The 25,640-nt window shown below is 39.2% G+C and overlaps 1 protein-coding gene across 1 annotated transcript in view; it reads right to left on the bottom strand.

The window, feature by feature from the left end:
- COL4A1 (collagen type IV alpha 1 chain) overlaps positions 1-25,640 on the bottom strand; it is a 194,788-nt gene that overhangs the window by 39,493 nt on the left and 129,655 nt on the right. The window contains exons 21-36 of the mRNA XM_007938912.2: positions 24,339-24,503; positions 19,199-19,294; positions 16,513-16,596; positions 15,899-15,969; positions 12,880-13,071; positions 12,140-12,308; positions 8,697-8,789; positions 8,504-8,608; positions 5,791-5,888; positions 3,128-3,278; positions 2,785-2,898; positions 1,878-2,045; positions 1,657-1,746; positions 541-693; positions 250-348; positions 49-138 (exon numbers count right to left, since the gene is read on the bottom strand). Coding sequence (XP_007937103.1) covers positions 49-138; positions 250-348; positions 541-693; positions 1,657-1,746; positions 1,878-2,045; positions 2,785-2,898; positions 3,128-3,278; positions 5,791-5,888; positions 8,504-8,608; positions 8,697-8,789; positions 12,140-12,308; positions 12,880-13,071; positions 15,899-15,969; positions 16,513-16,596; positions 19,199-19,294; positions 24,339-24,503 — 1,938 coding nt within the window. The remainder of the gene's footprint in view (positions 1-48; positions 139-249; positions 349-540; positions 694-1,656; positions 1,747-1,877; positions 2,046-2,784; positions 2,899-3,127; positions 3,279-5,790; positions 5,889-8,503; positions 8,609-8,696; positions 8,790-12,139; positions 12,309-12,879; positions 13,072-15,898; positions 15,970-16,512; positions 16,597-19,198; positions 19,295-24,338; positions 24,504-25,640) is intronic.

Genomic DNA, 25,640 nt, shown 5'->3' with positions numbered 1-25,640 from the left:
ATGTTCTCCTCAGTGCAATGAGATCTTATTCTGCAGACTTTATCTCACCTGGCAAGCCCATTCCACCAACTGATCCTTTTGGTCCAGGAAGTCCTGGAGCACCTGGAGTTCCACTTATACCTGGGTCACCTTTAGGACCTAAAATTATGAAGAGAAAAATCCAGTGGCTTAATTTCTACAAAACGTTCTGGATAACATATTCCTTAGCATGAGCTTGCCACATTGGTCAACTTGGGTTCCATGCCATACCTGGCTGCCCAGGATGCCCTGCTTGTCCATCTTTTCCAGGCATTCCCGGAGTTCCAGGATCTCCTCTGGATCCTTTATCACCACTTGGTCCAATTTGTCCTACATAACACAGAAAAATAATGGTGATGACCCATGTCTGCTTAAAGATCAGTTGTTAGAAAATCCCAAATTGGTTTGACAGTATTTATGGAGATCAGAATTTTTTTTTGTATAAGCACATTGTCTATCTCCATTATAAAAAACTCTCCTCTAAGTTGTACATTTTCTAAAATCAAGCTTGAAGAATATTACCTTTTTCTCCTTGGTCTCCCTTCTGTCCCTTCATGCTGCCCATGTCCACTTTATCCATTGACCCAGGTTTTCCAGGGAGACCAACATCCCCTTTATCACCTTTGTAGCCAGGGTCTCCCCTGAGTCCTGAGGAGCCTGGGAAGCCCTGGTCCCCTGCAAATAAAAGAGAAAGCACTGAGACTTGGCCAAGTATTTCCAAGGTAGTTTATAAAGTATGGTGTCCTTTGTGGCTATTAGAAGTGACTGATTCAGAAGTTGTAAACAATTAATAACCTGCTCCAAATATTAAATATTTAAGTATTAAATACTGAGCTTCTGAGTTACATAGAAGAAACTGACCCAAGGTAAATGCACAATAAAGCTACTGTCTAAAATTCATTATTGGCTGGTAATTCTAATATATATGACAATATGTAACTTGATATATTAGTTTAGATAATTTATATTTTCTTTCCTTCCTGAAATACCTTTATCACTCTTGTTCATAGTGCACCTCAACTCTATAAAAAAATAAAAATTGAATGAGAATTTTTACCTTCTATTACACAAATGACCATTTTTATGACTCACATTTAAAGTCAATCTCCTTTTTTTAGGAAAAAAAATATTTTGGACCAATTTCAAATAATAAGGATTAAAACTTAAGAATCATAAAGTTGCCCAGTGCTAATTTGATTCCAAGGACTAAATTCCTGTGCCCCTCCATTACTGGAGATTTCATTATTTCTCAAAAAATAAAAATAGAAAACTCAACTATGTCAAGAAAGAAAACCTGTCTTCTCTCATGTGCATGGCAGAGCATAGCTTTTAATTCTACAAGCTCTGTTCACCATGAATTCCTACTGGAATAAGGGAGCCTTCCAGATACTTGATCCAGCTTTATTAATTCTTTCATCTACCTCTTGAAATGAAAAATGAAGTACAACAATTCCCAACAGATAAAAAAAGAGAAAAATAAAATCTGTAACATGGACCTTTTAAAAAATTTGTTAACTTTTAATGTGATTTAGGTAAAAGTTTACAAAGCAAACTGGCTTTCCATTCAACAGTTCATACACATTCAGTCAGTGATACTGACTGAATATGTGCCTTTTCTGAAGTCTTCAAATCTCTTACCTTTTGCACCGGGTAATCCTGGAGTGCCCACTGGTCCTGGAGAGCCTGGCTGCCCGGGGGTCCCCATGACACCCATTTCTCCTTTGGAACCTGTGGCCAAATGGGAAGACTGTGAACATCTCCGCATAGCAGATGCTGACAGCTAACATCAAGGGCAATGAAAAAAACAGTTACTTATTCCTCAAAATCAGTTAGGCGAGAAGTTCACAAAAATCATATACCTGGCAACCCTGGAAGTCCAGGAGTCCCCTGTTGTCCAGGAAGGCCAGGGAGCCCTGATTGTCCAGTTAAGCCAGGAAGTCCTTGAGACCCTTTATCTCCTTTAGGGCCTGGCATGTCCAGTCCTGGGAATCCAGGGAAACCCTTCTCTCCTTTTATTCCAGGAGGGCCTGATGTTGGGGGAGTACAAATAACTTTTAGCAGAATTTAAGGAATGTTCTACATCATGGTTTATTGTGTTTATTTTAACTATTACTTTGTGCAAAAAAGAATGAGAAATTGCCCACACTAATGAGTTCAAATAATTTCACCTTCTTGGATATTGATGGTTTGGGTCATCAAGGCAGTTGATGGGTAAAAAATATTCTAAGAGAAAAACCCTTTTCTTTCAGCCATCACAATTAGTGCCTAACACTCTAATGACCACTACTTTCAGACCTCTAGGACTAATTTCCAGTTTTCTTCAACAATTCTTACTGATCATCTTATCTTACCCCACCATCACCATATTTATTCTAAGGTAGTCATTGTAGGTAAAGGTAGCTTCTCTACCTAGACTCAAGTAGTTTAACTAATTCACAATTTACTTATTTTTCTTCTGGAAAGATAATCTAGAGACAATAACCATTTTGAATTGAACAAAAAAGTTATTAAACTATAGTAAAATATGTTGGTTGTTTGGCATGTTAACCAAACACAATGAGAGGAAAAACAAGAAACCTGTGACTCTGTGTTTAAGCAAGCAACCACACTGTAGTCAAAACTACTTTCATAAATTGGAATTGACTTTTCCTCCTCTTACTTCACAGATTATATAATTTGACACGTACTGAGACTGCTGCATCATCTCCTAAACCCATTGTGAGTATGATTTAGGGAAGAAATAATTCTAGAAGAATGTTACATCACCTATTGACCCTGGTGGTCCCTGTCCTCCAGGGGGGCCCATCACTCCAGGGGGGCCGGTTCCTGGAACTCCCGGAGACCCCCTGGGACCTTGTAATCCAGGAGATCCTGGGTCACCTAGTCAGAGGGAAAAAAATTGTGAAAAAACTACTTAGGGATCAATTTGTTCACAATCCACTAAGTTGTCATACAACAAGCACAATGGAAAACCATAAGCACTCATCTTCTAAGATTTTGATCATTCATCTGTTCAACAAACATTTAGTGAGTATGAGTTGGTACTTGGGAGATAACAAAAATAAACAGACCCAGTTATATCATGGTCTGGATTGATGTGCTATGTTACCTCTGATCCCTTGAAGCCCAGGAGGGCCGATGGCACCATGTTCTCCAGGAATGCCTGGTTCACCAACACTCCCTTTTTCCCCAGGTGTGCCGGGTATGCCAGGAAGACCTGGCAATCCTTTCAATCCTGGCAGACCAACTCCAGGCTCTCCCTTAAAATTCCCAAAACACAGAGATGCAATTTCATTAGGCAAAGTCAATATTTTTTTCAAGTCAATAGTATAAATGAGGATTGTTAACTGATACTCTCAACACATCTAACAAGAAGAATAACTATTCAACTCTTAAGTTTGTGAAGTTTCCGCACACCTACTATTTCCTCTCAATCTCACTACAAGCCCAAAACGTAGGTACTTTTTATAATGTAAATTTTATAGAAAAGGAAAGCCAAGGTTCACGATTGAATGACTTGAATGAAAGTCACACAGGCAAGGTTCCAACCCAAGTCTTCTGTCTCCTCTTTCTGTCTTACTCGTTCCCCTTTGCTCTGCTACCTTGTATTTGTGATGAAGAGCTAACTCTAAATAACGGACAAAAAAAAAAACAAAGAATGCTTTTCAACCCGTTAAGTGATATCTTCGTAAGAGATGGCAAAGTTCTAGGACTGAAGCAGCATACATTTCTTGTACAAATGAGGGCCTTCAAATCAAAGTACATATTTAAAACTACTTTATGAATCAAACGTCTTCGACAAATACTGATTATTAAAAAATAAAGGAAGTATTTTTATAGAGTCCAACCACCCATTCAAAATTGACTCAAGTAATGCACTGATAAAGGCCATTTGAAACAAAGATGTGGAGATTGGATTATTTGCTCCACTTATGCCCATTATAAGTGATGACTTAGGGAAAAAGCATTTGACAAAATCCAACACCATTCATGGTAAAAAGTTTCAGAAAACCAGGAACAGAGGGGAACTTCCTCAACTTAATAAAGGATATCACAAAAAACCTAGAGCTAACCTCATACTTAATGTTGAGAAACTGGATGCTTTCCTCTAAAATTGGGAATTAAGTCATAGATTTCCCCTCGTGTCACTATCCAACAGTGTACTGAAAGTCCTAACTAATATAATTAGACAAGAAAAGGATATAAAAGTCATACAGATTGGGAAAGAAGAACTAAAACTGTCTTTGTTCACAGATGACATGATTGTCTATATACAGAATCCCCAAGAGAGGGGGAGCGGGGGGGAAGCCTCCCGGAACTAAAAAGTTATTATACCAAGATTGCAGGATACAATAATATACAAAGTCAACTGTTTTCCCATACACTGTCAATGAACAACTAGAATTTGGAATTAAACATCAGTGGGCACTTTTACACACATCTTGGCATGAGAAATCTGCAAAATAAAAGGACTCAAATCAAGGGATTTTTGAAAAAGCAAATTTTAAATAAAAAATCAAACCCTTGGTTCCAGTTAGAAGTATCCAATTCATTTTGTATTTATTAACTCATGAACCTTGCATGTTTAAGGTAACTCACATGCTACCACAGTTAACTAATTATTTAAATCAAAGGTTGATGATAAAGGGAGGCTGGATGTTTAACTACATAAAGACAAACTTGAGAAGGCTTCTCTGCAATCTCAGCCACAGGGTAAAGGGATTCCATGATCTTAAATATTTCTTGGGAATGAAGCTTTCATTGAATCACTAAAGCAGAGCTGCTTCTGTGGGCAGTTGTGCAATCTCCACAGCTTTTAGCTGCCTTCCCCTGATTTAAAGGAAAGAGGACCAATCTAATTTTATCATTGGTAAAGTTTATCTATTGCCCTTTGGTGCTTTCTCCTGTTTAATGCCAACACCTTCCAGCTCTTTCACTCCCCTTCCTCACAATAAGAACAGGAAAGGATCTAACCAATGCTCACTTACACTTGCTGAGTGGAATTTAAATATCAGTAAGCTGGCAGAGATATTTATTTGAAAGCAAGGAGAATCCTGAATTTACATTAGACTATGGTTATCAAGTGAGAGCTGGTTTTCTCCATGGGGACGTTTGGCAATGTCTGGAGGCAGTTTTGGTTGTCACAATTGTGTATGTATGGGGTGGGAGAGGCTATTGGCATCTACTGGGTAAAGGCAAATAATTGTTGTTGTTGTTTGCTGTCAAGTCGGCTCCGACTCATAGCGACTCCTCCTTGGGTTTCCGAGGCAGTATCACTATGGAAGTAGGATTGCCCAACCTTCCTTCCGAGGAGTGGCTGGTGGGTTTGAACCGCCAGCCTTCTGGTTAGCAGTCAAGTGCCAGAGATACTGCTAAGTATCCTACAATGCACAGGACAGCCCCTCATAAACAAAGAGTCATCTACCTCAAAATGTCAGTAATGCCATGCTTAAGAAATCCTGCACTAGACATTTCTGGCTGTCTTTAAAATAGTGGCTTACTAACATACTTTCTCTATTATATCTAATAAGAAACACATTTTACGTGAGATCCAATATACTCAAAACATACTTATAAAAATGAAATAAATGATTCCTTAAAAAATATTTACTACTATTTGCTACATACTCTGGTATTTCCTATTCTAAGCTATTTCATAGAAACAGACAAAAAACATGCTGCCCCAACATATAATTAATAACACATATTTTGCATGTCCAATTAATAACTGATATAGGGGGAAAAGCAACCCAGGAAACTGTCAGTACCCACCTTTTGACCTGGCACCCCTGGGTTACCAGGTAAACCATTGAACCCTGGGCGACCTGGATTCCCTGGAGCACCCACTTCTCCAGGCAAGCCCTGGATACCTATTTTAAAAAATCACAATAATTAATATTATAAAGTCATGCCCCACTTTCTTCACATCTTTTACACTTGCCCAAATGCACCTGAACTGAAGCGAGATGGTCAGCAACAAGTAACTCCTTCCAAAGTGGCTTTAAGAGGTACAATGAGCTCACCCTTGTGATGGAGGTGCCACACGGAAGTGGGAAAAATGAAGATGCAACAGATATAAATGCTTCTACTACCAGAACCTGAAACCCCCTCTCACACTTACTCTCCTCTTTCTGTTTTTCTACTCTCTTCAAGCTTTTCTTTCCTGTCTTGCTACAACACAACACGACAAACTGGGATTTGTAGACTGAGAAGAGTAGCTTAGAGTATTGCTACTCAAGGTGTGGTCCATGAGTCAGAAGTAGCAACATCACCTTGTTATATATGCAGAATCTCAGGCTCCAACCCAGACTTGCTAAATCGGACCAGCATTTCAACACAATCCCCATATGAATTGATTCCTGACACACTGAAGTTTGAGAAGCACTGGTTCTCATACTAGGCTGCAGCACTTTAGAAATCACCTAGGGAGATTCAAAGATGCTTGAGTCCCACTCCCAGAGACTTTGATGTAATTGGTCATTGGGCTTTTTAAAAGCTCTTCACACCCAGTTATCCTTTGGGCCTAGAAGTGGACTCACTCCCATGAAATGGCTCTCAGCCTAACAGTAGAAAGACCTACATGCAGAACACCTATCTCAGGGTGATGCACCCACCTACTCTAGGCAGATGCACCCTTAGATCAATCAACCATGAGACACCAGAGGGGCAGCATTCAGATTAAAAAATAAAACAAAACAAAAAAACCTTCACACCACATCACCAGCTGCCAATGAGTCAGCTCTAGCTCATGTGTGTCTAAGTAGAACTGTGCTCCATACGGTTTTCAGTGACTGATTTTTCAGAAGTAAATCACCAGCCGTTTCTTCTGAGGTGTTCTGGATGGACTTGAACTATCAACCCTTTGGTTAACAGCTGAGTTCTTAACCATTTGCACCACACAGTACCTCCTCACTCACTGTCCGTTGAGTCGGATCCAACTCATAGTGACCCCTCCTTGCATTTCCAAGGCAGTATCATTATGGAAGTAGACTGTCCAACTTTCCTTCTGAGGAGTGGCTGGTGAATCGCCAGTCTCTGGTTAGCAGTCAAACGCCTTAGGCACTACACTACCAGAGCTCCCCTTTGGATGGTTCTAATGTACAGGAAAGTTTGAGAAACACATGCCATGGGGCCATCACATAGAGTGGGTCTCCTAGTGAGTAGACCTAACTGCCCACTCAGCATCCATATCTCCAAGTAACTTTGTTGTCCACTTTTTATGAGTCAAAAGGCCTCTAATTAAGGAGCCCTTCATGGAAGTGATATGGGACTCATACGGACTATGGTGGTATTGACAAACATGGGGATTGGAGAAGGCCTTGGCATTTGTCCCTCTTGAATATCAAAGTTCTCTGCCCCTAAGACAGAAATAAGCAGTCATGTGCATGACAGATGCTTTGTGGCTGTCAGAGGAGAAAAGCTGCTGTCTCCTGCTTTCTGCATGTAACCACAAACACCAAACCCATCAGTTGATTTCAACTCAGAGCAGCCCTATGAGACAGAGTAGAACTGCCCCATAGGGCTTCTAAGCCTGTAAATTTTTACAGAAGCAGATTGCTTCATCTTTCCCCCAGGTGCAGCTGGTGGTTTGAAGTGCTGACCTTTTACTTAGCATCCCAATTTCTTTACTACAATGCCATCACATGTAAAGATCTATGAAAATAAAAGTGGACGTAAGGTAGTACCTTCAGCCAAAAAACCTGGGAGACAGAGAATTCTTTTATGCAAGTGTTGAGCAAATGGCGTGGATGCCTGATTAAACAGGAAAGATTCTCCCCTTTCGGTGCACAAAGAATCTTCCTCTCAGTCCTAGGAACCAATCTCCATAATGATTCTTCTGTAAATCACATTTCAAGGCTAAGCTGTCCTAAGAAAGTGCAAAAATGATGGCATTTTCCTCCTTTTTTATAGTTTTCAGGTTGAAGAAGTAATATAAAATTTTAGTGCCCTGTGAGGACTCAGGGCCCCCTCTTTTCAGTAAGAGAAAAGCCCCAAAGCCCTATTGTTGCCTGTACCCATCCCCTTGGCCTTCCCCCTGACTCCTGAACCAATTCTGGTATAGGTCCTGTGCACTGTATTTTTCTTCACTCCTCAGAGAGGATCCATTTGAGAGTGGGTTTGAAACTAATGCAGCATCTTCCAGTACTCCCAGTCATCATATTGTGGTCCTGAATGCCATGTTTTCTTTCTAAACATAATCATTCCACTGTGAAGTAGCATTTCATCCATTGCATTAAGTAATCAAAATCACAGTTCTTAAAATTGTACAGACTCTTCTAAACACTTCCACTTTGTACCTTCACTAACTTACATCATGTTTTTATAACTGTTACCTCCTCATGTTCTCACAGAATTTATGTGAAGGCAAAAGGAGAGATTAGCATACTGCTACTGACCAGCAAAGGAACTGAAGGCATAGCTGGGGTGCGTGTTGGCCGATGGAAGGGCAATGGCCCCAATAGCCAGGCTTGTCCTAGAGGTTTACCTTTGGGGCCTGGAGGCCCTGGAAATCCAATTCCTGGTTGACCAACAGAGCCCTTCTCTCCTGGGAGTCCTGGCCTTCCTGGAGTTCCAGGAAAACCTCTGTCACCTGTTGTGAGGACAACAAATGATTAGTATAAGAAAAAAATGATAATTTATACATTTTATCTCCAAGCAAGCTAAAATTCTAAAAATACCTTGAGGTCCTTGTAAACCTGGGGGCCCTGGAAATCCTTCTGCTCCAGGGGGACCAGGTAAAGGAACAGTTTTTCCTGCTTCACCCTTTGGACCTGGGGGGAGAAAAAAAAAAAAAAAAAAAGACAGAGTATGAGCTACAATATCTTATCCTCTTACAACTCCTTAAAAAAAAAAAAAAAGGTATTTTAGCATACCTAAAGAAGGCTCAGTTGAAATTTCTTCCATTTCTACTTTTCTAGAATATCAGAAAAAGCTACTCCTTTCTCCAAAACTTATGTCCAAAAGACCTCAATGATTGCTTTACATAAGAATTCCTTAAGAGTCCAAAATCAAAGTTGCAACATCTGAACCATCTATGATAACAAAAAGTCATGTGGCCCTGTGTGACTTCTTAGTTAGCCTGTTCAAATATCAAAAACATTTTAATGTTCTCTCTCAATTTATCAGCCAGTAGTAATTCTTTGATGCTGACCTACATTATGTTCACTTGGTAGTAAGTTACCTTTATTACCTGATAAATATGTGATTATATATTGCCCATAACAGCGCAGCTGGAGATTCTTATGCTATCTCCAGCAGCACAGAAAAATCACCCCTTCCACCACCAAGGCTTTCCCAGCTAGGAGGTAATTGGCCCAGTAGTCATCTGGGTGTGGATGTAATGCCTTGGAAATCCACTCAGTGTCAGGATTTAGCTTTTCAGAGAAGACCAAATGGCTCACTTCAAGGAATGTATACACCGAACCTAAATTTTAAAATGCAAGATATTTAGGGCCTCCCAGTAACAACAGCCCATGCATTCTTTAGCTATAGATTATGCTAAGTATATATTTGCTATAGATCACACCCCCGGGATTTAGACAGCTCTGGCAAATGAAAAAAATTAGTGTTATAATCTAAAAAGCTTATGGGTCTGGACAGCCAAGGAACTCTATAGAATGCAGACAACTGACAATGGCACTATCAATAATACTTCCTTCAGGAATTTCTGTCCCCATAGCGCCAGGATACATTTATTATTGTTGGTGGTGTTAGTGGCCATACACTTAGCTCTGACTCATGGCACCCTCGTGTCTAACAATGAAATGTTGCACAGTCCTACACTATCTTCATGACTGTTGGGATGTTTCAGTCCATGTATTTATAAGTGCCTCAATTAGTTTTTCACATAGTAGTTTCTGGCTTAAAAAAAGAGGCTAATTCCTTTTTATAGCTTTGAAAGTTTGCAGATTCCACAAGCACATAGAACACTTGATTTGCTGATTTTCAAATCAGGAGCTGGGAGGAAAGTGATCAGAAACCTCATTTCCAGCTCACTGATGGGCTTTCTAAGTCAGCCCAAATATTTCTGTGCCCCTAAAGAAGTTGTAATAAAAGAGACACTTCTGAGAGCCTTGCTAAACAAGAATGATTAATGGAATCGTAACTTGGTGCTAAATGTTCCGTGAGTATACAAACCATCAGAACGATAATAATAATAACAATAGATGCATTAGAACACTAGAACTTTTATAAAAGACTGGCTAACATTTCCCACTGTTATAATGCCTAAGAACTTTACACTATGTCTCAATTAAGGAAATAATTATTTCTAATGGGGATATTTGGCTGCTAACCAAAGGTCAGTGATTCAAACCCACCAGCCATTTTGTGCAAGGAAGATGGGGCAATCTATTTCCTTAAAGATTTACAGCTTCTGAAACCTAATGGGGTTTGCTTTGAGTTGGAATTGACTTGGTGGCAGTGAGTTTTTTTGGTTTTAATGGAGATCGGAATTAACAAAACTTGGACTATATATATGGTTGGTGACAGAATGAGCAAATTTGTGAGCAAGAAGGCCACAGTGTAACTGCTTCTAAATGGTTCTTGTTGGTTATTTTGATCATCCAGCTACTTGGTTAACTATGTTTTCCAAGGTTAACTAATCACACATTCTTTTTTGGTGTAGTGGTTAAGATGTTTGACTGCTAGCCAGATGATCATGGTTAACACCCACTAGCTGCTCCATGGTAGAAATATGAGGCAGTCTGCTTCCATAAGATTTACAACCTTGGAAATCCAGTGGGGGTCACTAAGAGTTGGAATTGACTTGATGGCACTGAGTTGAATTAAAATCCTTTCATTCACTTTACAACTTTTTTTTTTTTTATTTCCTAGTAATGCACTTATTTACCTCCCCTATCTCTGAGCACCTCTCCTCTTCTCATTCCAGGACTTCCTAAGGAATGGTTCAAGTGTCCCATTTCTATTCCAAATCATATTCAACTAATACATTATTAAAAACCTATTATGTGCAAGGCAAAGGGCTATATCGAAGCACAGGAAGTATGTCTGTTTTGTTCAGCACTTTCTCGCCAATACTTAGCATAGTGCTTGACACAGAGCATCCACTCAGTCAAGAGTAAATGACTGAAACTAAAATAGAATTAAATAAGAACATTGAAATTGAAAATGCTACAGGATCAGTCAATAACCCATTATTCTATTGTTGCAGAGTAGATTCTGACTCATAGCAACCCTATAGGACAGAGTTGAACTGACACATAGGGTTTTCAAGCCTGTAATCTTCATGGAAGCAGACTGTTACATCTTTCTCCTGTCACTGTTGGGTTTGAACCAATGATCCTTTGGTTAATAGCTAAGAGCTACCTACTGCACCACCAGGGGCTCCTTCTTGTTGTTGTTATTATGTGCCATCGAGTCGGCCCCGACTCATAGGGACCTCTCCTTGGGTTTCCAAGGCAGGATCACTACAGAAGTAGGATTGCCCAACCAGGGCTCCTTAGAATCAGTCAAACCAAGCCCACAGTCATCAAGTCAATTCTGACTCACAGTGACCCTGTACAACAGAGGAGACTCTCCCATGTTTTCCAAGAATAAAAATCTTTATGGAAGCAGACTGCCACATCTTTCTCCCACAGAATTAGTCAATAGGCATCTGCATATCCAAGGGAGAGGCAGAAATTATATGGATTAGGATATATGGAAGCCAGTATTGATTTCTTATCCAAGAACAATAGAAATCAAGGGAAAAAAAATATATTTGCTTAAGTTTCTATTCTCTCTGCATAAAAGACTAGCATTCACTGATATGCATATATTGTATACTTACTTATAAAGATAATCATCTACAAAATAAAAACAGTTTTTAGCCAGATCTTATAGATGACCTAGGAGCTCTGATAGTGCAGTGCCTAAGGCACTTGACTGCTAACCAGTAGGGTCCCACTTCAAGGCACATAACAACAACAATAGATGATCTGGCTCATCTAGCTCATTATATATGTAAAGAAACAAGGTACACAAAGGCTTCAGAAAGACTTGCTAAGGTCACAACCTCGTGTCTGCAGGAACTGAAACAAAAGTCATGCTGCCTGCCTCTCTGGGGCCAGTATTCTTTGTGTAGCCTTTGTGGTGCACCTTAAGAATTCTCAGGCCTCACCTGGGAGGCCTGGTGATCCGGGGTTTCCAGGAAAACCTGTTTGTCCTTTGTCACCAGTTGGGCCAATAGGACCAAACCCTGCTGGGCCAGGAGGGCCGATGTCACCACGACTTCCAGGGAATCCAACTCCTCCAGGAGGGCCACGTTCTCCTTTTAATCCTACTGAGCCCTAAAACAAGAAAGAAAGAGGAGCTTTATTAGTTGACAGACCAACCACTCCTATCCATATTACATTGTCCAGCCATCTGCTGTAAATAAGTACCAAAATTCAACCAGCTTACACTTATTTACTTCATTAACTCTCCCACAAAGGGCACCATGTGGTTAACAACTAAAACCAATATACTTTTTTCTAAGCCTAGAAATAATTTTCCCTTTCCCACCCTACGTAAGGAGATATTTCAAAGAATGAGATAACGTATATCGTGAATTTTTAAAAAAAGAATTAATTTAAGACTACTAACTTTAAATTTCATCTCCCCATCCAACAGATCTAAGTCTTTCCAGTTCTCCAAACATATCAGCTGATTCTGGTATTATTATCTTCCAATCTTCAAGTCAACACTATCAATACCTAGGTTTTCAGACTTGAGTTTTCCCATGAACCAAATTCATTTTTGATAGTCACCATTCAGATCATTATTTGAAAATACATAGAAATGCGTCAAATAATTCATTTCTTTTTTTTCTTTGGAGGTTAACGTGTACTGTGCATATTCAAAGTATGGAAATAAACATACCGGTGATCCTTTGGGTCCAGGAAGACCAGGATGGCCATCTCTTCCAGGGGTTCCTGCTCTCCCTGGCATACCAGGCTGTCCTGGAAAGCCTGGGTTTCCTTTTTCACCTTTGAGTCGTATGTCAAAGTAAATCTCTCCAGGTTCTCCTTTGGCTCCTGGCTGACCCATAAGCCCTGGTGAGCCTTGTGGCCCCTACGACAATAAAGCATTATGATGCCACAGAATACATCCATTCATGTAACATACTAGCTTGATTGATAACACAGTCAATAATGATATCAGAACTGTGAAGCTATCATCTTTAAAAATTGCAATGCATTTACATCTCATCATTCATTTTCTAGAGGGAAGCCAATAGCTCTGTGAACAAAGCTCTGATCTGACCTCACTACTTGTGTTTCTTTTACAAAAAGGAGGGAGTAATAGATTGGCATTGGGTACAAAGAAGCCCTTAGATAACTTTCTTTCCCCTCACAACTGTTAAACATTCACAAAAACATTTTGGCAACTGTTTGGAAAAAAAAAAAATCAGAAAAGTCTTTCTTGGTGAGGTGCTGAATGTGTGAGTCTCAGGGTCAAGGAACTACAGAAATGGCTTATGGGTACAGATGATGTTGAAGAGTCAATGAGGGTTGGGAATAGCAACGTTTCTTCTAGTTCTGGTCAGTATTGGGAGTTGCTGAATGGAGCAAATGGTTAATGTGTTCAGCTGCTAACAGAAAGACTGGAGATGCTAGTCTACTCAGAGGTGCCTCAGAAGAAAGATCTGGTGATCTACTTCCAAAATACCATCTTTTGAAAACTCTGTGGAGCACAGTTCCACTCTGACCCACATGGGGCCGCCATGAGTCAGAATCGACTTGACAGCAACTGGTGGTGGCCATCACTACTGACATTTCACAAGTTTCCTTCTATACTCATCCATATCCTCTATTTCAGAAAAGATTAGGACTTCCAAGGCAAGACTGAAAGAGGAAATTCTGGGTAGTGAATATATGTCCAACTCTTCAGTTATTACAAACTGCAGAAGAATAGATTTGACATTCCCAAGACACACACATTAGAACATTTTTCAGTTCCTGGAAAGTAAAATCTGCAAAGAATGCCTACCCCCACAGATGATTTCTCTTTCAGCCACTTTGAGAGTTGGGTTCACAAGGAAAATTGCAATGGTTCAAATATTTGTCCCAATCTCTTATTCTCTGAGGCCTAAGGAACAAATCTCTTCAGTTGCCCTGCTATCTTGGCAGAATTTAAACTCTTGCACAATTCTTTCAGTTTAAATCCCTTTCCATAAACTCCCTCTCAAAAGATTCTTAGATACATCTGTGGATCCCACACATACATAACCTCTCTGTGTGTGTATAGCATACATTTGTTGTTGTTGTTGTTGTTATGTGCTGTCGAGTCGGACCCGACTCATAGTGACCTCTCCTTCGTTCCCAAGGCAATATCACTAAGGAAGTAGATTGTCCAACCTTCCCTCCGAGGAGTGGCTGGTGGGTTTCAACCGCCAGACTTCTGGTTAGCAGTCAAGTGCCTTAGGCACTACGCTACCAGAGCTCATTTAGACAATCAGAAACATACCAAAATTCATACAATTTTTAGCGTTAAAAAACAGCTATCATTTATCATGTCCCTAACATGTCATGATCCTTTGCATCATCTCTAATCCTGATCATGACTCTGGAACATTTTAATCATCATTTAGCAAATGAGGAAACTGATACTCAGTGAAGGTCAGTGATTTTTCCCAGAGTACATACATGTAAGCATTGGAGCTGGAATCCAGACTCATTTATTTCTGCTGCATATCATGTAAGCAAGCACTCAAAGAACTTACATATTATCTGGTAAAACATACTCATTAGACAAATGTGGAGACTGACATGTGAAGAAGTTAAGCAAATGATAAATTTAGGACTAACCCAGAGGGACTTGACTTAATTTTTCTGCCCATATTGCTACCGAAGAACAATAACCTAATGCAGGTTAAAGAATAGGAGCAGGTCTTTCTATGCTAAACCCGGCAGAGTGACACCATGTGGATGTACATCTAACACCATCTAGCACACTGTTAGAAATATGAAGTCAGCAACTCTTTCTCTCTGTGTGTGCACTGTTCAATACAATTTAAAAATTTAAATTAAGTGTATTTAAAAATACAGTTTCTTAGTCTTAACTAGTCACATTTCAAGTACACAACAGCCACATATGGACAGTGGCTATCAAATTAGACAGTACAGACACAGAACATTTCCATCATTGCAGAAAGTTCTGGACTGCGGGACAGCTGACCTGAGCTGTCCTCGAGTTAAAAGTGCCTCTTATAATACAGCACATTTCATTTAAACCAACTCAAGAAAGGTAGAAGAAGCCCAATCTATTTAATGTGGTGCCAGGAGTGGCAATAATTTATTTCTACCAGCCACCTATCAGAAAAATTAGCAGAGGGTCATGGAAAATTCATTATTTGGGGTAAATCAAATGAATACATAATCTTACTTTTGAATTTGAAAAGAGTTGTGGTATTTTTTAGATTTATTTTGAGTTAATATTAAAAAAAAACTCACTGCCATCAAGTCAGATCTGACTCATAGCGACCCCCCCTTGGGTTTCCGAGCCAGTATCTCTATGGAAGTAGATTGCCCAACCTTCCTTCTGAGGAGTGGCTGGTGGGTTTGAACCACCAGCCTTCTGGTTAGCAGTTACTACCAGCTGGCTATACCTGGGCACAGAGAAACTGCAACTGAATTGTGATCACATGAGATGAAAAGTAATTGACAAGCACAGACTAGATTTAACAGCATTGCTCATTCTCAGTGCTCTGCATGAACTAAGGACTAGGGTCAAACACTATAGTAATTCTAGATTACTGGACAAAAGGACACTTTACCAGTCCCCCAGTAAGTCAGAAGCCATTTTTTGCACAAAGGGGGAAAAATACATATCTATCTATCTACATATTTGTTTGGTTGCAACTTCTAATATATATATGAACTCAAACAGGTTTACTTACTGGCAGCCCTCCCAGACCATCCCTTCCAGGTAAACCTCTGTCCCCTTTGGCTCCTGGCTGTCCTGGGAAACCTTTCAGAAGAGAGGGGCGAGAGAAAATATCAGCATATCATTCTCAAAACATTTCCTAATAACTCTAAAAGTTTCTCAAAATCTGAAAGTATAAAAGTCTTTATATATAGTGGATGGATATTTGAAAAATCTCAAGAGAGTATTAACTTAAATGCCCCTAGATAGGTTCAGAAAGAGAAAAAGTAACCTCCAATGCATACAAATAGCACTGAAGGAGGTTGCTACAAGCCTCCTGAACTCACCATACACCACTTTAAGGAAAAACATCCTAATAACTTCTTTCATTCGAGATTGCTAAATTGATGGATATGAGTGAACACCTAATGCTGCTTTCCTTGTATTAGGTAATCTGAGCCATTCCAAAATGATAGGCTATCTTGATAATTTTCAACAATGTGAACACATCTTGAAAGTATGGTTTAAAATTCTCATTATTAATCTTTAGCTTTCAATGTAGAAAATTAAGTTTCTTAATGGAGTAAGATATGCTTCAGTGTGAAGGTGCCAATCCATTGAAGTCCATTTTCATATTTCAGCTCTTACCTATTTCTCCTGGGGGACCTTGTGGCCCTGGAGGCCCTCGGATTCCGGCTGTATCACATTCAATGCAACTCTCTCCTTTTTGACCTAAAAAAGAGAAACAATGGGACCTTACATGCAGTATATGAGCATAAATCTCTGCAGTGTGCTTATAGAAAAGAAAAAGGCAAAGAAGGCTGTCACTCATTGTGTTCTATTCAAATTCATGTTTTTTCCCTTTATCCAGATCCTGCTCCAGATGTCTCCTTGTGCTCATGGGTTGACCCCTCCCAGTCTGCTATGTGCCCTTCTTTCTGAGGTCATTGAACACGCCTGTTGCCTTCTGCACACTTTGTATGTTACTGCTACTGTACTTTAAAAATGAATCCTAGTATTTCTACCTTGCAAAAGGATATGGCTGCTTACAAAAATGATCCAGACCTTCAATTTTGCCTGTCAACCTGAGAATATTTGACCATTATAATTTTGTCTCTAATTCTAAAACTTCCCTCTTTTTTTTGTTTTTTCCTTTACTTGAGTATTTTTTGTTTGTTGTGTCAGGTGCTGTCAAGTCAATTTTTGACCCACAGTGACCCTGTGTGACAGAGTAGAGCTACCCCATGGGGTCACCTAAGCTGTAATCTTTATGGAAGCAGATCACCAGGTCTTTTCTCCTACAGAACTGCCTTTTGGTTAGCAGCTAAGCTCTCAACCATTGCACTACCAGGGTTCCTTTTAGTACTTTTTAGTGAACTAAAATGTATTTCCTGGATATTAAATCTGTGTTACTGGCTGATGGAAAATCAATGTGAATTAAAAGCCACAAAAGCCGAAACCTGTCTTGACACCAGATATTAGAATAGGAGAGAGACATGGGACACACACATGCACACACACATACACACATGCATGTGCACATGCACACACACAAAAAAACAAACCAGGAGAAAATTCCTTTCTTTGGAAATTCCAACATCTTCTCTCTTGATTAAGGATCTCTGGTGGTGCAGTGCCTAAGGCATTTGACTGCTAACCCAGAAGGTACACAGTGCAAACCACCAGCTGTTCTGCAGAAGGAAGATGGGGCAATCAACTTGCATAAGGATTTACAACCTTTACATAGAAACCTGAAGGGGGTTGCTGTGAGTTGGAACCAACTTGATGTCAGTGAGTTTGTTTTTTTTAGTTTCTACCTTGATTTTCAAACTAGTTTAAAAGGCTTATGGTATCTTAGATACATGTGTGTCTTAAATGTCCAAATATCTGGTTTCTGGATATAAATCAGGCATAAAGAGAGTGAAAGGATCATATGAAAAAGCCCATACTAAGGAGTCAAAGAGGTTGGTCTTTATTCTCTTTCTACTCCTCTCTCTAAATGGCTGCTTCCCAGCCCTAGGCACTATTGTTTAATGTTCCATGCCAGGGCCCTATTGACATAAATGGAAGCCAGATCAACAAATATAACTCTATGGTGCTGCAATGTGGAGAGAGGCACACTTTTTCATTTGTGTTCTTCCATGGGGCAGAACTGGAACCTATTAGTGGGAAAGAAATGATTCAGCTTAAGTTCTGGGTACAGTGGAGTTCCATGGGTGCTTTTGCTTTCAAAGCTGTAAGTGGATGAAGAGATTTATTAACAAACTAAAATCAGGGTAGGATGATAGTTCTATAAGTATGAAGACAAAGGGAGGAAAGAAGGCTTTAGTTGGGATTCAGGGGTAGGTAAACAAGATCTCATACCTTCTAAGTATTAGATCTGGCATAACATGGAACAGTTCACCTGTACTAATGCCTGGTCACTACTGGTATTCATTGAAAACCAAATGGCAAATAGACCAGTGGCAAACTTTCTGATAGCTTCTAAGATCACTACCATCTAAGATCCTGCAATTTATGTGGTTGTTAAATTTCTAAGATGTTAGTGAAAATTGTTTTCCATGGAGTGTTTGTGTTTCAGACTTTTGAGGACCAAAACTTTTTTAAAATCTAAAGGCAGAAATGATACATATTGGAGTTGATATCCTTTCTACTCTCTCGTTATAAATAAACATAGAAATATTAAAATATCCATTATTTATTATACTCTACATTGATGCAGTAATAATCCACTACTGTTTCCAAGATCGCTAAAGAGGTTAAAATATACCCTGTGCTGATGTTACAGCAAACACTTGAAAAGATTAAAGACAAAATTCAGAGCCAAGAGTGAAGCAGCAGATTGCACAGTGATTATGCAAATATGATTTGAGTATGAGTGGGTATTCCCATTCCATGGACAGATTTGTGATTTGGCTTGAAAGAAAGACTTTCATTCTTTGAGACTAGAATTCTCCAAGTCTGAACTGAAATATCATGACAATATATGGATCCGACTGAGCGTTTAACCTGCTGACCATGTCTGCATTGCAAAGTTTGACTCCATAGTCCATAAAAATCATACAATGACTTTTACTTTCAGGGCTGTATCTTAGTATTTCCCTCCCAGATGATAGATAACTCTCTCTCAAAAGCTCAAAATCAGAACTATTGCAACAGAGTTGTAGGAAGACAATTTTTCTAGGAATGGATTTTAAGGGCAGGTCCCAATAAAGAAGATTATACCCAAACCCACTCTAACCCCACTCCAAAGCCAGCACAAATGTGTGGATGTGTACCACATACATGAATATAACTGCCATTTAAAAAAAAAAAGAAAATTAAAATCTCTTACCTTTCTCTCCAACTTCCCCAGTCAATCCGGGCTGCCCTGGACTTCCAGGAGGACCCTGATCACCTCGTGGTCCCGGCTGACATTCCACAATTCCATCTGAAATTGATTTTAGAAGTACAGGATTGTTCCCACTAAACTGAAATCAGGTATTTTCACTCTCTTAATTCAATCTCTATTATAAAATAAACTATTTTAGAGTGTTTGATAAGCACTAGAAATCCAGCTTTAGTTTGCTTTAAAACATTCCTGCTATATAAACTTGAAAAATACAACTAATATGCATATCACACTTGCCATTAGAAGCAAATGTTACTAAAATTTCTATTTCACCATCCTAAAGCACCATTTAGTTCATAAAGCCCTTTACCATGCATTATTTCATATTTATATTGCTTAGTAGGAACCATCATCTTTATTTTACAGAGTAAGAAACTGGAGTCTCAAAGAAGTTAAGTGATTTACCCAGGGCATCTAGTACAGTCTACGCTGAAACTTGAACAAATTTACTCCTTTTGTTTTTCTAAGCAAATTACCAGACAAATAATTATTACTTTAGAGAAGCAGGTTATTCACAGGAAAATGCCTCTAATTTTTCATTCATAAGCAATTCTGAGTATCATTTATATAACAAGGCATGAAAATAATTGACAGTAATGCAAACACCATCTGTTATGGGTAACTAGCTTAACAAAAAGTATTGTTTTATGTTTCAGATATACACTGTGAGAGAGTTTATACTTTCTTCTCTAATATTTCTAAAGAAAAATATCAGAGTAAATGATTTAACAGAGACCCTAAGTGGTGTAAAGAGTTAATACACGTTGGCTGCTAACTGAAAGGTTGGAGGTTCAAGACTACCCAGAGGCGCCATGGAAGAAAGGCCTGGCTATCTACTTCCCAAAAAAATCACCTATTGAAAACCCTATAGAGTGCAGTTCTACTCTGACACCCATGAGGTTGCTGTAAGTCAGAATCAACTCAATAGCTATTGGTACTATTTTAGTGAACAATTTCACATATTGCTTCTGCCTGGAGCACTCCAGTCATCAATATAGTCAAAACAGTTAGGAGTTAGAGCTCAAGCTTCTCTATGTTTTCCTTTATTCTATTTTTTTATGATCATAAAGAGAAGAAAACAACAGAGGCTACAGCGTCATTTGAACATCCCTAAGACCACTATAACATAAGGGGCCGAGGGTCTGCCTGTGCAGTTTCTACCTCTGGCTTGGATGTGTTAGCCAGCGACAACAATTTCAGCTTCTCCACCTCAGCGTTCTCTACTGGTTTACAATATATCAAGTGAGCAATGGTAGCTTTGCTCTTCTAAACAAAAATGCTAAAAAAAAAAAAAAAAAAAAAAAAGCAAAAACTTCCTTGTTCTATTTGTTTAGAATTCAGTGGAAAGGTTACTTTCAAGTGTGCAAGAATGAAGTCTGAGGGAAAAGCCTTCTTGTTTTGCCTGCTTTTTGGTTACTGATTTTTTTTTTTTTTTTTTAATGAGATTCCTCCAAAAACAGACAGTAAGAAAGCCCAAGGTAGTGATAACTATCTGTCATCCCCACTTGGCAGCCACTGCTATGCACCCCGCTCTGTGGTTTCTGTTTCTCCTTAACTCTTTTTTGGTCCTTTGACCTGTGCTCAACAGACACTAATGGTCTTGAACAAAGTACAGTTAATTTTTATACTTCAAAGAGCAGTCCCTAAATTACTTCACTTTAAAGAACCAAGATTTCCTCAAATTTACACACACACGCGCACACACACACACACGCATATATGTTTGTTGCTGTTGGGTGCTGTCAAGTCAATTTCAACTCATAGCAACCCCACGTGATAGAGTAGAGTAGAACTGCCCCACAGGGCTTCCTAGGAATTTGATTCAACAGCAATGGATTTGATTTGGTTTTTTAAAAATCTTTATGGAAGCAGATTGCCAGGTCTTTCTCATGTGGAGCTGCTGGATTAGAATCATCAACCTTCCAATTAGCAGTGAACCTCTCAGCCACTGCACCATCAAAGCAATATCCACACACACACCCAGAACACACTTCCTGTAGGATGGATCTCAACCAGAATGACTTCCCATCTTTGAGAAGAAAGTAATGATATGTTCTCAACAAAAAATGGATTTAAAATAATTTTAAAATCTAGAGCAAGAATATAGTGACTATTTCTGAGGAGTTCTAAATGGAAGTCTAAGATTCTACATTTTATATCTGAGCATTAACAGATCTGCAGTCACAGATGGCCTAGAGTTGGCTGCAACCATATGGGACCAGATTACAGCACAGAATGGGGATGTAGAAATCTACATGGGGGTGATTAAATGATGCATGGCTAATGAGCTATTGATAGGTCCCAAGGCAGCAGTTAGTTTTAAAATGTAGCCTCTTTGAATATCTACTGTAAATCTGAAAATAGTTTTAATTTGCAAATTATCATTTAATACTCCATAATTGTGAATTACTTAATTTACACTGACTAAAAGGGGCAAATTGGAAAATTATGATGGTGGATATTATACAATGTGTTTGGCTAATGCTTCCTACTGAATTGACAGTAGTGGAAAGTTCATACTCTTACATGAAATCTGTTAATGTCTTGGTGCTGGCTAAATTATATATATTCAAAAAGAATGCTCTTCTCCCAGATTTCCCAAGAATGGTTCCCTCACCTCCTTCAGGCTTCTGCTGAGCAAGCACCCTATTAAAAATTTCAATTCCATGAGTCCAGCTCACCCCCAACTTCAGAACTCCGTATTACATTCCCTTGGTTTTTTTTTCATCTGTAGCACTTACCAACTCCTAAATACCATATAATTTACTTAGTTATGTCTGTCTTGCCCCTTAGTTTGTGAGTTCATTAGCACAAATTTTTTTTTTTAATGAGTTTGTCACTGCTCTGGCTCCTAGAACAGTGCTTGGTAAATAACACCAAACCAAATCCATTGCCATTGAGTCAATTCTGAATCATAGACACACCGTGTGTTACAGAATAGAGCTGCTCTGTAAGATTTTCTTGGCTGTAATCATTACAGAAGTAGTGTCTTTCTTCTGCAGAGCCAATGGGTAGTTTCGAACTACCAACCTTTATGTTAGTAGCCAAAAGCAAACCATTTGTGCCAGCTAGGGATCAGTCCCTGGGGGAGGACATCATGCATGGTACAGTAGAGGATCCCAAGAAAAGTGGAAGACCTTCAATGAGTTGGACTGACACAGTCACTGTAATGATGGGCTCAAATGTAACACTGATTGTGAGGCTGGCACAGGACTGGGCAATATTTTATTCTATTGTACATATGATCACTATGAGTTGGAAGTGACTTGATAGTACCTAACAACTAACAACAGGGACCTCTGAGTAGGCATTCAAATATTTTTTTGAAAGAAAAAGTAATCCAAAGACCCATTTTATGCTCAAAGTCTTCTCTTGGACACATAGAGAAAGACTGATTTTTGTTTGAATTTCTAAAGGATCAATATTTCATCTTCATTCTCCACATTTCATGAGAGAAGAAAGGAGAGTTCCACAAAGTCACCTATGATTGGTTCATTTCCCTGCCTATTACCAACACGTCAAAGGAAATTTATCCTGCTCCTTTTCCAATGAAGCTTCAAATCTGCAATCAATTGTTCTATCAAGTCCATATTAAGCCTCCGTAAATAGGCTTAGCTATGAAAACTCCCTTTAATAAATATCTTTTTGAATTCTAGCAAATAAATCTCAATTGGTACTTACAGTGCACAGAGCCCTCTTATATAAACAACAAGGCCAACAAGCAATTTAAGCACAATACAGAGCACAGACTGGGTCTGAACTAGGAAGACCCAAAGGCCTATGTTGCAAATCTGACAAACTTCCATTGGAAATTTTTTAGGTTCTATGTTGGTATTACTTTGGGATCATAAAAATCACATTAATTGAATCAAGCATTTATTGTTACATTGTTAGCTTTTATGGAGGGCTGATGTAAGAAAATTCTATATGGAGAATTATTCATATTTGAAGTCATTCATTACGTTATCAAATACACCATGGACTATGTACCCATGAAATCAATTCTCCCTTGTTTTCAGTCTGAGTTTGTATCTCTAGACAAATTAGAACACATTCTGTTTTCAATGACAACTACAGAACCTGTTAACCTTAGATGCCAGGAAACTCAGGACTGGTAACATGTTTTTATCCCTTTAAAAAGCTTTCTTTCTTTTCTTTTCTTTTAAAACTACTCCCTTTTATATCATGGTTAATTTTCCAAAGATGTCCAATTGGTGTATAAATAATTATATTCTAATTTGAGGTGAGTTCACAATACTCAGTCTAGCTTTCCCATGCCATCTTGCCATCTGACTAGACACTGTGATGGTTAATATTATACATCAACTTGGCCAAACTATGATTCTCAGTAGTTTGGCAGACACTATGTACTAACTTTCCATTTTATAAGCAGGCAATCAGTTGAAATGGGCATCTCCTTGGGGCAGTGGTCTGCTTCTGGTATATAAATGGATATTCTGGAGAAGCTTAGGCTCTCTCTCTTGACCCTGCATATTTCTCTGATTTGACTTCTGATTCCTAGACCTTAAGTCTGCAGAAGTCTCCAGCGTGCCACCTGATCTTCAGATCTTGGATTTGCCAGTCCTCATAACAATGTGAACCAGCAGGAGTCCCTAGCTTGCTGCCTGACCTGCAGATTTTGGATTTGTCAGCCTATGTAATCTCATGAACCAAGAGAAGTCTGCAGCTGCTAAGACCCATTGATTTGGGGATTGCTAGCCCCACAATTTCTTTGAAGTAAGTAAATATATATATATATATATATATATATATATAGGAGCTCTGGTAGCGTAGTGGCTAAAGCACTTGACTGCTAACCAGAAGGCTGGTGGTTCAAACCCACCAGCCACTCCTCGGAAGGAAGGTTGGGCAATCCTACTTCCGTAGTGATACTGCCTTGGAAACCCAAGGAGGGGTCGCTATGAGTCGGGGCCGACTCGACGGCACATAACAACAACAACAACAAATATATATATATATATATATATATGCATACATACATGATTCACTAGTTTTGCTCCCCTAGCAAACCCAGATTCAGACAGACATCCTATGAAAAAATCCCTGAGGAAACTTAATTTACCTGCGTGGCCTGGCTGTCCAGGGGGCCCAGGGGGTCCGGGAGGGCCTTGAAGTCCATCCCTTCCGCTTGGTCCAGGTAAAGACACACCTGGCAATCCCTGGTCACCTTTTTCTCCTCTTTCACCAGGGAAGCCAGGAGCACCAGCCTGTCCTGGTATAGGGAAGCCTTAAAACAGAACAAAATCTCAAGTAAAGGATCATAATGCAAAGTTTAAATCTATACAAATAAAAAGGCTATGCAATTCTAGTGAGGAAAGAGGCAGCATTTGGCTGGGAAAAAGGGGCATATGGAAAAAAGGACAGATGAGAAAAATATAGTGTGAATAAAGAGCAGAGTAGAGAAAAAAAGAAGAGTAAAAACATTTACGATGGGGTGAAGCAAATGAAACGATGGGAGTTCTGAGGAAAGATGAGCACATATTAAAGAATTTAATTTGCATCATTAGAAGAAAAGTTTAAAAAGGTTAAACCCACAGCACAATGTGTTGAAGGCAACAAAAAGAATTTAAGGCCATCCATATGGGCTTTAGTCAAGTACTCAGGGCCCAAATCAGTGGTAGGTGAGAAGAGAAAGCACCTCTAATGAAGAGAAGAATGGAACAATTAAATAGATAAGAAGCCAGTCTAACAATTCATTCTCTCTGGAGTTGAGGTCAGACAATGTGTTAGAAGAAGCAGGGGATGTGCAGAAGCTGATCTGAATAGAAACCCGTGGTTTTTAGCAGACAGATGCCTCTAGATAGTTCAATTTTGACAAATGTTGTTAAAAATTGTGGGTCAAGAAATTGAGTTAGAAAAGTAGTTGTAGAAAGTACAACTACTAAACTAAGGAGCAATATGAAATGGCAGGGTCACTAGAAGGGCAGTGGTTGATGAGGAAGGAAAGAGACAGAGCTAGCTAAGGGTAGTTCCCAAAGCTTTAGCAGACAGTGGGGATATGAGCAGATGAAAGGCCTGCCTTGAGCCATCACTGAAATGTAACTTAGATGGCAGGATGAGGACTTGCAGGGATTGGGGATTGAAAATAGGAAAGCAGAGATTGTTGTCTGCTCAGAAAAAAGGGCCTCTGACTCAACTTAAAACTTAAAAACTTGCAGCACTCTGTCCTGTAAATTCTAGGGCACATGAGGGTTTCTACCAGATCGTTCACTATGTCTACTCTAAGAACTGGAAGAAATACTACATACACTCACACACACTACACTCACATGTACACATATGTGGGTGTGTGGGTGTAATCTCCTAGCCTCTGAAATACACAGTCTATTAGAAAATGCAAAACTGGGATGCGTGTAATAATTGT

The sequence above is a fragment of the Orycteropus afer genome, unplaced genomic scaffold (genome assembly GCF_000298275.1).
Source record: "Orycteropus afer afer isolate SDZICR_OR568_19922 unplaced genomic scaffold, OryAfe1.0 scaffold00055, whole genome shotgun sequence".
NCBI lineage: Eukaryota > Metazoa > Chordata > Mammalia > Tubulidentata > Orycteropodidae > Orycteropus > Orycteropus afer.
Note: the sequence above shows the minus strand (reverse complement) of the source record. Positions and strands in the feature narration are given on the sequence as shown.